This window comes from Homalodisca vitripennis, chromosome X (assembly GCF_021130785.1).
Source record: "Homalodisca vitripennis isolate AUS2020 chromosome X, UT_GWSS_2.1, whole genome shotgun sequence".
Classification (NCBI taxonomy): domain Eukaryota; kingdom Metazoa; phylum Arthropoda; class Insecta; order Hemiptera; family Cicadellidae; genus Homalodisca; species Homalodisca vitripennis.
The window spans coordinates 70,111,669-70,126,609 of NC_060215.1; the positions used below are offsets into that span (position 1 = coordinate 70,111,669).

The following is a 14,941-nucleotide window of genomic DNA, read 5'->3' on the forward strand; positions in this document are numbered from 1 at the left end:
GCTTTTAAGTCCATTCTTATATTGTAATTATAATTTCCCTTGTTTTTTCCTCATGGCAGAGAGAAGTATAATCTGCAAAAGCTGTTACTTCCCCCTTTAATTTTCCTTTACACAAATCGTTAATAAAAATTATAAACAAGATTGCACCCAGCACAGAACCTTGCGGCACTCTACAAATAACTTCCCCCATTTCACTAAAACTGTCTTTTGATTAACCCTTTGGATGCCAGCCCATTTTCCAAAAGTACTACCCAGAAACGCCAAGGGCATTTACAGCAGTTTCGCAAGCTTTCACTAAATGTATCATAACTTGTTTATTTTTTTAACAGATATTGATGATTTTTGTACCATTAGTTTGCTTATGAAATGCCCAGTTCTGTTGGTAAATTTTAGTTGCATAAATGTAATTTAAACTTATAAAAAAGTTAAAAATTAAGAAAAAAGAATTAAAATTTCCAAAAAACATTTTTTTTTTAGCACAAATAAGTGGTTTAAAAGAAAATGTATGCTGATTTCCTGTTATATCCTAGTAAACTATATCTAACTCCTAACCTAATTACAAAATTTCAAAAGCCTACCTTATATAGAAGTCCAGTTATGATTTTTTTTCACTAAATGTGACACGGGCACAGTTTTTGTAATTTGCATGGACGTTGTATGTAATGTTACACTATATTCACAAATCAATATTTGACACTATACAAATCGGTACTTTGGGATTATACTAACCACACCACTATGAAGAACACAAAAATATAAATTTATAGATATATTATAAACAAACATTGTAGAACGAAAAAAAACAACTTTTTTAATTACAAAATTACAAACTTACAAAGATTATCAATTGTTAATGAGGTCAGATTCGCTTAAACTTTTTTCAATGAACTTAGAACATTATAAAACGATGTATTTGAGTAACAGAACTAACATTCCATCAATCGACAAGCATTTCCAGGTATTGTGATCGGTATTGTGGTCGCTGTTATCTTATCTTTCTCGAGAATCCCGATTACGGCAGGCCGCGCGGCATCACATGATTATTTAAGTTTTTTGCACGGTACATAATTGCCTTTCCATTACAATTCAATTTATATTTCTGATCAGCCCCTCTAGAATTATATTTACTGATAGATACTATCTCGAGGGATGTTTTTCTTTCGTTGACATCAGCGCGAGCTTCCGAAGCACCTTCGGCCGGAAGCACTCGCATTTTGGGTGGCGGAGTTTGATCAAGAATAATGACAAGTTTTGTGTGTTTTTTTTTCAATAAAGAGTTTAGTTTTTGTTTGGTAATGTTTATTTTTGTTGAATTTTTGTGTTTGGAGAAATGTAGGGGTAAAATACGAAAGTACAACAAAGCGAACGGGCGGCGAGACTCTGCAATCACGTTATCTACTACACCGCTCGACTTTGACCTCTGTCTGAGGATGGGGAGGGGTTTTGCGATAAGACAATTCCTGTTTTATACTGACGAAATATTGTTCTACGCTAATCTAGTAATCAGTAGAAGCTAAATGTCAACTGTCTGAGGATGGGGAGGGGTTTGCGATAAGACAATTCCTGTTTTATATCGACGAAATATTGTTCTACGCTAATCTATTAACCAGTTGAAGCTAAATGTCAAATAACGATTCATGTCTGGGTGTTGTCTGTATAATCCCAAAGTACCAATGAATCTAATAAAAGGGGCATAGTAAAAATGCCCTAACAACAAAAGTAATGAGAGAATTACAAACGTAAACAACGCATAGCAACACGAACGTAACCTCAATCTCGACCAAACAATTCAACAGCTGCGAAGCTCAAATACGACCAAACAAACAGTCCATAAACGAATTAACTATTTTTTGGTTGCAAAGCAACTAATCGACTATCGATTAGTCAAAATTTCGCGGCAATAAGATGAACTATAAGAAAATTACAGTGTGAAAAACGTGACGTACCTATATTACGGCCGTTGGCGATTTTCAGTTGAGTAGCCGACGGCCGTAATACCGGTACGTTGGCATCCAAAGGGTTAAATAACTACTGAGCGGTCCAATTTTTCAAGCAAAATCTCATGAACTATGGTATCAAATGTCTTCTTAATATCAATAAACAGCCCAGTTACAAATTTCCCATTGTTTACCCCAGCATTACTCTTCTCCATAAAGCTGCACAAGGCTAACTCTGTACTCAGTCCTGCCCTAAACCCATACTTATTCTTTGAAAAACAAAATTATTTTTATTTAAGAAAAGCAACATTTTGCAAGTTTGATATGGGTCTAAAATTAGAGCAAATATTAGACTTAGTTAATAGGTATGACTACTGCGTGTTTCAACTTTTTAGGGAATACCCCTGTTTAGAAAATTAAATTCACAGTGAAAGTAAAAATGTCCAAAATTGTTGGATTGATTGTTTTTAGCATGTTAGAATGGACACCATCTGAATCTGGTGATTTACCATTTTTAAGGTTTTGATAACCTTCTCTACATCTGAAGTTAAAACTGTCTCCATAAAAAAAAGGAGTTCACTTCATAATATGCCCGAAAACTATTGCAATAGGTAATCTTTTCAAAATTTTCACTTATTGTATAGCTTCCCGCAACTTCTAGAAATGCTAAAAAAATACCTACTTAATTCTTCAGCTATTTCCTTACAATTATCTTTAATTTGTCCATTAATATTTAAAGATATCTTATTACTAGATTTAATCTGACATGTTATTCTATTTAAAGTGTTCCATATGGCCTTAGCATTACCTACTTTTTTTCAAACTCATTTGCATTATATGACGGATTTGCAAGTCTTTTATCTTTCCTTAGCTCGTTTCTATAATTTAAATAATACTTCTAAAATTTATCCTCTAAAGGTCTATATTTTATTTTATTAAATAAATAATTCCTTTTCTCAATCCTTCTACAGATAAAAGTCAAAAATCTTTATTACCTGAACATTAAGTACAGTAGTTTTGTCAAGTTTTAAAATAAAATATAGTGTAAGATATTCATATAGAGGCAGTTTATACATATAGAGAGAGTTTATACATATAGAGAGAGTTTATACATCTTCCTTGTACTCTTCTATGTTGTACATTGTCTTCTTAAGAAGGACATTTTTAGTGGTTCCTTTAGTACATTTCCAGTTAGACTTTGTAAGTTCTCCAGTAGTAGATTTCTAAATTTTCTACCTGCATAGGATGGCTTTTTCTCAAAAAGAGCTGTTCGATGCTGGGGCAGTATATATCTAGAGGCATGGCGTGTGTTGTAGTTGTGGACATCTTCAAGGGTATGAGTATTCCCAGAGTTTTGAATGCTTCCCTGCAGGTTTGTTGAGGCTCAAGATTGGCAAGGGATCTAATTGCTCTTTTTTGAAGTATTAGAATCTTATTCAGATTTCCAGTGGACTACCCCAGATGATTAAGCCATTTCTTGTATGAGTGCGTAGTACGCAGCCTTGGCTGCTGCTTGAGTACAAATTGTTTTTATACGTTTCATAACGTATATTCCAGTACTTATCTTATTGGAGATCGTGTTTACATGTTCAGTCCACGAAAGTCCACTGTCAAGTGTTAAGCCCAGAAATTTGACTTGGTTGAGGACAGTTATATCTGGGACCTCTGCGGGTACTCTTTTTTTTTCCTGCTAAAATGCACTTGTGTTGTCTTTTCAGTGTTTAATGCCAGGTCATTTGATATACTATACTTAATAGCTCCTTGTAAAGCTGTGAGTTAGTAGAGAGTTCTTTGGTAGAGTCATTTTTTATAAGGAGTGTAGGGTCATCTGCATACATTATACAGTCAGTACTATAGTTTTCGATAAAAGCTGGGAAGTCATTGGTGAATAGTATAAAAAGTATGGGGCCGAGCACGGATCCTTCAGGCACTCCTCTTGTTAGTGGTTTATGACTCGATGTATATGAGTTAATAAGGCCAGATTTGGTATCCTGGACCTCCACAACTTGAGATCTTCCTTGTAAGTAGCTTATGAACCACATGTTCTGTTTACCTCTTATACCAAGAGTTTTGAGCTTTTCAGAAATTAGGTCATGTCCCAGGCAGTCAAAGGCCTTGCTGTAGTCAATGAAAAGAGCTGTTACATACTTTTCTTCATCAATACTGTCAATAATTGATTCAGCCAGACTTATGATTGCAGATATTGTAGATTTACCCTTCTGAAATCCATGCTGGTTATAATCAGCCTGTCCAGCACAAGTTTACCTATAACTTTTGAGAAGGTCGATATTAGTGAGATGGGCCTTTAGTTTTGAGGCTCTGATTTTAGTCCTTTTTTGTGCTTTGCATAATCTTTAGACACTTTGAGCTTTGTAGGGAAATGGCCTTTGGCAAAAGATTTGTTAATTATGGCTGTGAGAGGTTGGGTAATTTCTTGCGCACAGTATTTAACAATTTTTGATGAGTACTCATCTAAACTACTGGATGATTTATTTTTAAGATTCTGAATTACCATCTGTACTTCTATCCAGGTTGTAGGTGTTAGTTTGAGTGATTGTATTCGAGGAGTGTGTAGGAGATTCTGGTTTGCATCTATCCTGTCAGTTGTTATTAAATTGTTTTGTAGAATTGTACTGTCTGCTATTTGGGTGAAATAGGTGTTGAGGTTTTCAGCTACATCCACAGGGTTGTCGAATAGTCATATTGTTAATGTTAAGCTTAGGACATGTTTCACTACTCTTATTGCTAAGTCTCTCACTATTTATAACATTACATAGTGCTCTTGCTGTGTTGTCAGAGTTTTGTATATATTGAAGGTTAACTTGCTGATGAAGCAATTTTAGCTTTTGATCGTAAAGTTTCTCTCTATTCACCATTACTTCTTTGTCTCTAGGGTTTCCTGTTGTTTCATAAATATTAAGAGCTATTATGTATGAGGCTTTCATCTCTGCACACTCTGAGTTATAGTTATGTGATGGCTTACTGACAACTCTGGTTTTGCTTTTCCTCTTTGGACAGGCAATGTTTAGGGCAATCAATAGTATCTCGTTGAAGTTGGTGTAGGCTGTTTCTGCGTTTTCAGCATTGTTGACAATATCCCAGTTCTTAATGGATAGTAAAGATTTGAGATTTTCCAGATTTTGTTTGCCTAGTTTGACTGAAAGATATATATTTGTTATAACTAAAGTCAACACTGCAAAGCTGGGGTGTATGATCAGAGAGACCAGTTTGTAAGATGGTTGCAGCAACTTTTTCTTCTGAGATACTAGTACATATACATTCTATAGAGGTGTTTGTATCAGCTGTGACACGAGTTGCAGGGAGTGCGAGTCTTCTCATATTTTGCATGGCCAGTTCATCATTAAACATTACGCTGTCAAGATTGTTACTTCTAAGACTGTCAATATTTATGTCACCCATTAATAAGAACAATTTGTTGTGTGCTTGGTTATGGTCTAGAATGTTAGATAAGACGTCCAGGCTGTTTTTTATGTTTCCTCCCGGAGGTCGGTATACTCCTAAAACATAAATTTTCTTCCCACTTAGTGTGATGCATATCAGTGCTGCCTCAAGGAGGAGTTCCTCACAGAAGTTATGTATTTCAATAGCTTCTGTGTTAGCTATGCTGTTTTCTGCTAAATTCAGATAAGAGAGTATAACCATGTAATTTTAAGTCAAGGATTTCATTTTGGCAAACACCATGCTCAGTTAGAACTACAATGCTAGGGGATGTCTCATGTAGGAGATGGTTGAGTCTATTTAATTTGCTAGAGAGTCCTCTTATACGAGGTCCAATCAAAAAGTATCCTACCTTTTGGTGCAACGTAAAACTGAAGTTACCTGAAAAAAGCTGGCGTTAATTTTCTTCAAAATAATTACCCTGAGAAGCAACACAACGATTCCAGCGACGTTTCCACTTCTGGAAGCAGTCTTGAAAATCACTTTTCGGCATCGCCATGAGATCAGCCGCCGTTTTTTTCATAATTGCTTCTCGACTTTCAAATCTGGTGCCTTTCAATGGTTTTTTGAGGTGGGGGAAGAGCCAAAAACCGCATGGAGCCATATCTGGAGAGTACGGAGGCTGAGGAACTTGCGGAGTGCCGTGTTTCGCCAAAAAAGTTTGAATGAGCTGGGAAGAATGAGCTGGCACATTGTCGTGGTGTAGCCGCCAATTTTGAGACGCCCACAAGTCAGGTCTTTTGCGGCGAATCGCATCTCGGAGACGACGTTGGACACTTAAATAGTACTGTGCATTCACAGTTTGACCCTCAGGGGCATATTCATGGTGCACAACTCCACGGTGGTCGAAAAAAAACAGTAAGCATCACTTTGACATTGCTTCGAACTTGCCTTGCTTCTTCAGCTCCTCCTTGTCAGTCCGCTGCACGAATTTCACAATAATCTCTCTAGTTTGGCTTCTCTCCGAGGTTTTCTTGCCAATACGATGAAAGGCGTCAAACATGCTGTTTGTGATGTTTACGTCCAAGGCTTTTCCTAACTTCTTAACAAGCTCTGAAACTGTTTCTTCTTTTTCCTCCGGTATTGCCTGAATTTCTATACAGTTCCTTCTAGAATAATTTTCCAAGTCTTCAATTCTTGATTCAAGTAATACAAAATGTTTTTTCAGAGCTGCATTTTCACTTTTAAGCTGTTCAATTTCTAGGTAGTCTTCAATTTTCCCCATGCTATCTCGTAACGTTACAGTTTTCTTCCACCTTGCTGTATAACATTTCATAAGATATATTGAAGTCAGCAGTGTTGTTTTTCTGCAATTCTCGCATCTCTTTCAGGGTGTTCATGATGGTCTCCAAGGTCAAACCTTCTGTTGGGTACTCCAACCTCATACTCTTTCTTCTCGTCTTGTTGCAGGGATCACACCTCCATCCCGTAAACGTTTGCTCCACTTGAACTCTGACTCTTCACTGACACACATTCAACTCTTAATATGCTCCTCAACAGTAACTAGAGGAATTACAAATATATTATTTGTACTCTTGTTAATATATAACACCTAATTTGTAAAATAGTTTAAATTTAGGATGCTAGGTGTTATCAGGGTGTACATTTGTTGATTTAATAAATATTGTAACTTTCTTATGAAACTTAAATGAAATTAAACTCTTTTAAAACAATTTTTTTCAGTGTTTAAGTAATTGTGAGCCCATCACTAAATACTTTCTGGACAAGAACCATGAAAAAGAAATCAACGTTAACAATCCTTTGGGCAAGTCAGGTGTAATGGCAAGGGCATTTGCGGACGTCATATCCATGTTATGGTCGGGCCAATATGCTGTCACTGTGCCTCAGTGCTTCAAGGTCAGTTATTCACATTTTATTATGTACTATTCTATAAAATATAAGTTATTTTTCTTATGATATTTATTGTTTAATCAAAATTATTTATTTTACCTATGAGATTTTAAAGGCATTTCATAAAAGTTTATTTAGTAGTACAGTATACCAAGAGTCCAAGAGATCAATGATTATTCCCATTTGTGAATTATTGTAGCATGGTGTTACATTTTGAGTTGAAAAAAGCTAGAACCTAGTATTTGTCTTTTGTTAGATATAGGTCTAGTAAAAATTTATTTTGGATGCATAATAACCCTTTTGATTTTCAGTGAGGGATAAGTAATCAGAGATAAGTTATAAAATTTATGTGAAAAGTCATTCTGGGCAATTTTACTCTTTCAAAATTTTAGTTAGATATTTTATAACTTTGTAATATGTAAAATAATTATCTACAAATTAACCATTTTGTGCACAAACCTATAAAAGTATTATAAATGTAGCCTCAAAAAGTGTTTGATGTAATGTACAATAATAAACCTTTTAACACTCTTTATATGTTTTTATTGTACAATGTATATTTCAAATTCAATGAATTCGTAATCAGGTACAAGTACATAAAGATGAGTTCATTGAATTCAAAATGTACATTTTACAATAAAAATATATAAAAAGTGTCAAAAGGTTTATTATTGTACATGCTATAAAAGTGTTAAAGAAGCGATTTCATGTGTTTATCAAGAAATATATGTAAAATATTGTAGCCTAAACAATGAAAGCTTGTTCTATAGTTAGTCAGTTTATAATAATTTTGTAAATATGTAAAATAATTATTTAAAATATTTAAAATTTACTATTTAGTTTAATAGTGTTGTTCTTTTAGGTTTGAATAAGTTGGTCCAACATGTAAGGCAACTACCTTGTTAGGTCATCTGACGTTTTCAATTAAAAAAAAAGTATTTTTATGGAAACCCATCAAAATAGTGAATTAGTGTTAATGGAAAATTGTATACAAAAATGAATGTATATTTTGGAGGCCTATCACATATATATATATATATATATATATATATATATATATATATATATATATATATATATTTTTCTTCTTATACTCATTAGCTTTATCTGACTTTTAGTATAAATTAGACAATTTTTAATGCTTATTTTAAATTGTTAGTATAATTTTGAAGAAACTCATATCTACGGTAATAAAATCATTAGTTTGCGCACTTTTTGCATTTTTTAACTACATAATTTTTGTTTTCTATTAAACTTATATAAACCTATATATCTATTCTAAATCTAGATATTTTGAAATACTTTTACTGTTTTAGACTTTTATTTTTATTGCAATACAATATTTTTGTTAAAACAAAAATACTTTTTTATTTTTTTGCAATATAAATTCTACATGTTTCTGTAAGAAATTGATATACAAGACATGTTGGTTTAAGGGAAAGAGTATAAGTCACCCAAAAATTGCCTGATGCTACAGTACTGCCACTGTTAAAATAGTATGTAGAATAAAAATAAAAAGAGCCAAACTTATTGCTAATTCAAACTATATTAAGACCTCTGATAAGAGAATTCAAGCTATGTAGAAGATAATAAAACAACCAATGTATGGTAACAGTAATAACTTAATGGCAGTAAAGAGCAACTTTTCTGCAAATAATTTAATAGCTATTTTATTGATTATGTGCAAAACTTAAGTGATGGTGTTCCACCTAGTATTAGTGATTATAAGGATTATCTTATTAAAAGAGAAGTGGTGGGTATATTACCTGGACATTGAGATCAAAGAAATCTCGCCGAGGCCTAGGCCACGTGGCGCGTCTTAGCGCTAGATACTGGAATCGGACACTCAGTGTGGAAAACACAATCTTTTTCTATTTTTATTCGTAATGTTTATAAAAACTTGATTGTGAAATTACTATTGCCATGAATTTGGATGATTAAGAGTAAGTGGAAACTCAGTTCTTTTGAAATCATCAAAATTCTATATTTTTTTGAGTATTCAGAAGATGCAAGACAAGTTTTTTAGACTTTCTGGAACTTACTGGGGTCAAGTTGTAAATTCCAAACACCTGGATATACTGCAAATATGTATGGTCTATCATTATTGTAACTTTCACTGATCTACTTGTAATTTTGTCCAAGTACATATTAGCTCTTACTAACTTTTAAATTTACTATTGTATTTTTATCAGTATTTATGAAATCAGAAATCAGAAAACTTTATTCAATTTCATCAAGAAAAGAATAGGTGTCAAGGTATTACAATATGAAATAATTTACATTACATGTCATCATGTTTTAATGAAAATTGTTTATTGAAGTCTTGAACTCGTCAAGGGTGTAGATGGATCTGTCTTTGAGCCAATTTAGCAGTCTTCCTTTTAAGGTTTTGGAGTCACAATTTTTGAGTCTTGAGGAAGTAAGTTGAACAGCTTTGCCCCAGCGTAGCAAGGTTTCTTGGAGAAAAGTGCTGTCCTGTGTATCGGTAGGGAGAAGTCATTACCATGTCGCGTGTGATGATCATGGACAGCACTCATTCTGGGCAAGTTCCCACGTGAGGCTGCATGATTGATGACCTCGATGATGTAGATGGACACCACTGTGAGAATTCCAAGAGACTTGAAGGCTTCTCTACAGCTATCCCGAGGTTGAAGACCAGCCATGACACGAACAGCACGCTTCTGCGCAATAAGGACTCGTTCAAGGTTGTCCATTGTTAGAGCCTCCCCAGAGGATTGTCCCATAACGAAGGTGGGATTCAAAGATGGCATGATACGCAGTTTTTGTTGCAGTTGATGTGGCTACTGCCTTGATTCTCTTCAATGCAAAAACTGCAGAATTGAGTTTAGAGCATAACTGATCTACATGATCTTTCCAGGAAAGACATTCGTCCAGTATAACACCCAAATGTTTGGTTGTCCCAACCCTTTGTTTGTAAGTCTGGAGGCTCAGTCAACTCATCTTTCAGCAATCCCAGTGCTAGGAGTTTTGTCTTAGAGGAGTTAAAAACAAGATCATTGCTATCACAATACTGTTGTGCCATGCTCATTGCAATATAGGTGTTAATATCTAAGAGCTCAGAAGAGTTATTGCCAGTCAAAAGGACAGTGTCGTCAGCAAACATGATTGGATAACATTGATTTTCGAGGTACTTTGGCAAATCTGAAGTGAAAAGTACAAACAAGACTGAGCCCAAAACCGAACCTTGAGGGACACCTCGTTTGACCATTTGTGGTTTGGACCTTACAGTTCTCTCAAATCCACACTGCACTTGTTTTATCTCGACTATCTGGCATCTCTCGCTGAGATAACTTTGAAACCACCTCAGTGTGCTTCCCTCAAAGCCCAGAGATTCGATCTTTTGAATTATTAATCTGTGGTCTAGGGAGTCTTTGCTGAGGTAAAGAAAAACACGTAACAGTGATTCCTTTCTCAAGGTTGTCTATAATTTGTTCTAATAGGTCAATTTGGTCTAATAGGTCACTTGTGGTTGATTTTCCGGATATGAAACTGTGTTGTCTTTCAGGTAGAAGGTTGTTGATATTTAAGTGATCCAAGAGCTTTACCAATACTATTTTTTCAATAATTTTAGAAATAGTTGAAACAAGAGATATGGGTCTGTAATTTTGAACCTCCTGTTTGCTTCCATTTTTGTGGAGAGGATACACTTTAGATTTTTTTAATTTTGTAGGAAATTCACCCTGAGACAGAGATTTATTAATGATGTTGGTGAAAGACTTGCTAATCTCATTAATACAAAACTTTATCATCTTAGAGTTGATACCATCAACCCCCGCAGACGATGTTGATTTCAGCGAAGAAACAATATTTAAGACCTCCTCATGTGACGCAAGCGGCCAGTTGGCAAGTGTTTCTCCTTGAAAAGAGTTATTCAACTGAGTAACATGTGGTCTTCGAGTGTTAGTATTGTGTAACAAATTCTCAGCTTCAGTGGCAAAAAATGTATTGAAGTGTTCAGTTACTTTGTCAAGATCACTGTCCACCTCTCCTGAAATTTCCAGCCGCCAAGTGGTCACTGGGGTTTCCGTAGAGGATGATCTCTCGTGGTTTATGATGCTCCAGATGGCTTTTGATTTGTTGTCGGATCTAGTGATGAAGGTCTCATTTGCCTCTTGTCTTAAAGTCCCCAGTTTCAGGTCGTAATCCTTCTTCCTTTGAAAGGCAATTACTTTGTCCTCTTCTCTTCCGCTTGACATAAAGCTTTCTTGAGCCTCAATGAAGTTTTTCCTGAGCTCTATAGCACCTGGATGGTATGACCATGTTTAAGTGACTAAAATAAATAAAACTGAACTAGTGGAATAAAACTAACTTCTAAAGAAACCTTTGAGTTTATTGGGAATAGGGTATGAAAAAATATTTGATGGAAAAATCTGGGAATTTCTTCAAGCCACTTTGTTAAATACACTGTTAAGGCCTTGGAATGGCTGGAATGTACGCTCTCAACTTTTTACTCTTAGAAACAATAAGTTATTCTCTTGCTGTCAGTTTGCTGGGTGGCCATCCAACCGGGAAACTGAGAATAAGCCGGGAATTTTTTTGAGAAACGAGAAAATTAAAAAAATAATTTTTCCGTCACCAAGAACTTATAAAATCAAGACATAATTTTAACAGCTTCTTGAATCAAGAACTGATTAATCTCGAAACATTGTATTTTACGCGACGTGGTTCATGAAATTGTGCTACATCTAACGCCGGTTAATCTGAGGTTATCTCCACTAGTGTAGTTTATCTTGGTTAGTTCTACTTCTATGCCGCGGCAAGCCTCCTTCCTCCCAAATAAAAACGTAACAATGCAGTGGACAATTAAAATCGGCTGTCCGTACGAGCTGTACGCTTTAAGCTGTAAGTCGTCAAAGTGGAGTCTCTGAACGAAGTTGTCTAACCCTTATTCTTGAGTGAAAATAGTGTTTTGAAAATATGTGTGTTAGATAGATAGCACAGGTCTAAAATGTACAGTGTTATAAACAGGCTTAATAGTTCGGTTCGTTAAAAATTATAATGTTTTTCGGTTTGATAAGAGGTGCAGCCCGGTTTTTTGAGTACACCAGAATGTAAGTTGAATTTTTACAAAGCTTGATAAGATACCATTTGGAGAAGAAACTAGTGGGTTAATTACAACAAGTAACGCCGAGAAGGAGGCATTTGCATCCTGTTGCTCAGCTTTTGAGCGGCAGGAGAAACATTTAATGTCTAGAATTGGCGGTGGATAAGTGCCATAGTATGGTACTGCCCTGTTACTCACGTCTGCCATGGCTAGTGTTGAGTGTTTCCCATATATACAACACAAACGTTAAACTTTAAGTCCCCGCTCAATCCAGTGCTCACCGCTAACCGCTCGTATCGCCGCGAGGCCTCGGTTGGTCTATGTATGATTACGTCTCACACCCAGGTTAAATGGGCGCAAGAGCTGTTGTGAGCTCTGCTGCAACCAGTGTCAGACAGTTAGTTACAAGAACTGGAGAACAGTGTCGGCTTTTAAAATTTCAATTATAAACTTTGCCGAGATATCACTGCCGTGTGTGAACAGACTTCGTCTTGACTTCCGGAACAACCAGCAATGCAACTGTAGCAAGTACATCAACTACGCTTTTCAGTTTTCATTGTCAGAGCGGCATTGGTTGAACGATGGTTGGAAATCAAAAGTGTTTATATTATATATTAAAATACTTTTGATTTTTTGGAAAGGGGGGAAAGGTTGTTTATCCCCCAAAAGTCCACAAATGTATTTCAATAATTGTGGTGAAGGTTGTACATTTATATCTCAATCTGTCTGTAATATATCCAGGCGTATCAGGACTTAAGTATATATATATATATATATATATATATATATATATATATATATATATATATATATATATATATATATTTGTGTTGAACAAACCCTACAGAAAAAACTAAGTTCACAATCTTAAAAATATCTATTTTACAATACAATAGGAGAGCACCATTATCATTATTATTACTGATCTCACAGTAATGCACACAATCACAGTTTGTTATTTTTATGCCAATATGTTCCCAAATTTTGAAATATAGTGTAAAATACAACCATCATCTATATACAGGGTGTATATTATGTCTGGAAACACCCAAATATATCCTTTAATAATTTAAATATAAATTTGAAACCTCTTACAATCGTGATAGAGATTGGGCATCTACTTTTTGGAACAATGTTTTTGTTATGTCACACCAACGGGGGGACGTCCTGCCGAGGGTATCGTGAATATTCTTAATGGAAGCCTATACCTTGTGATACATAATTTTAAAGGTAATAGCTTACTGAATTGAATGCCACAAACCGCATCTCAAAGGAATTATTCTATCAGAAAATAGAGCATTTTTAGTATTGAAAATTTACTGATGTTCAACAATGTAATTTTAACATGGTTCTTGCCACAAAATGTGTTACACTAATTTTTTTAGCATTTTTTTTAAATGTTCAATTAAATAAAACAAAAATTTCATTTTAAGCTGGTTTCTATTAGCACAAATTTGCCAGTTTTTATTACAGTACAATTATGGAAATACTTATGTTATTGATTTCTTATTACAAATAAAAAATAATGTATGCTGTTAGAAAAGTCTTACAACAAAAGTTTTACCTGCATTTGGTGTCAAAGCAATTGTTCGAACTGTGTTCCTTCTACGGTTTGACAATGAGCCAATCTTGTGTAAAATGATTCGACAGAGTTGCCTAACATTTCTTCAGTTATCAAAGCAATCTCCTCTATAATCCTGTTTCTTAGGTCTTCCCAAATTATGAGTCTTTCTTCTATAAACATTGGATTTTAAATGACCCCATAGGAAATAATCGATTGGTGACAAATCCGGAGATCTTGGAGGCCATTCGATTTCTCCTCTTCGGCCAATCCATTTATGAGGAAACCTTAAATCCAAATAATCTCTTACCTGACTCCCATAATGGGGTGGAGCACCATCCTGCTGAAACCATACATTATCAAAGTATTCTCCTGATGCAATTTGAATAGCTGGGATTATTTCATTTTGGAGCATATTGTAGTAAAGTTCGGCATTTAAATTTCCATTGATGAAAAAAGGGTCCAACAATTTTGTTACCTAAAAATTCCACACCATACGTTCAGTTTTTGTGGTTGCTGTGAATGGGACTCAGTAATCCAATGTGGGTTTTCACTAGCCCCCAGTAACGGCAATTGTGCCTGTTAACATTGCCATTTAGGAAAAAAGTTGCCTCATCAGAAAATAGTATGTTGGTCAGAAAATCTCTATTGTCATCACATTTGCGCATCACAAGTTCACAAAACTCAACTCTTCTGTCGTAATCATCCTCACTTAACTGTTGGACTAAATGAAACTTTAAATGGTTTGTATTTATTAATTTTTCAAAATCTTACTCACAGACATAGGGTGCATATCATGTTGCTGTGCAGCTTTTTCTGAGCGATGTATGTGGGTCTTCAATAAATGTTTGCAAAAACATCTAGTGCATGTTCTTCATCTGTTGCAGATTGTATCCTACCCGACTTTGGCCGATTACGTACACTCCCTGTCATTTTCAAAACGCTCATAGTTTTTGATATTGTTGAAACACTTATGGGATTCCTTTCTGGAAAGTGTCATTAAACAAATTACAAACTTTCCCGATAAGATCTTTGACGATCGCCATATCCTCGCATCATCAACAGAGT

The 14,941-nt window shown here is 35.0% G+C and overlaps 1 protein-coding gene across 2 annotated transcripts in view; it reads left to right on the forward strand.

The window, feature by feature from the left end:
- Positions 1 to 14,941, forward strand: part of LOC124369159 (ubiquitin carboxyl-terminal hydrolase 4-like) — a 96,153-nt gene that overhangs the window by 43,026 nt on the left and 38,186 nt on the right. For both annotated transcript variants that reach the window (XM_046826949.1, XM_046826948.1), the window contains exon 7: positions 7,080 to 7,253. In XM_046826949.1, the coding sequence (XP_046682905.1) occupies positions 7,080 to 7,253 (174 nt within the window). The remainder of the gene's footprint in view (positions 1 to 7,079; positions 7,254 to 14,941) is intronic.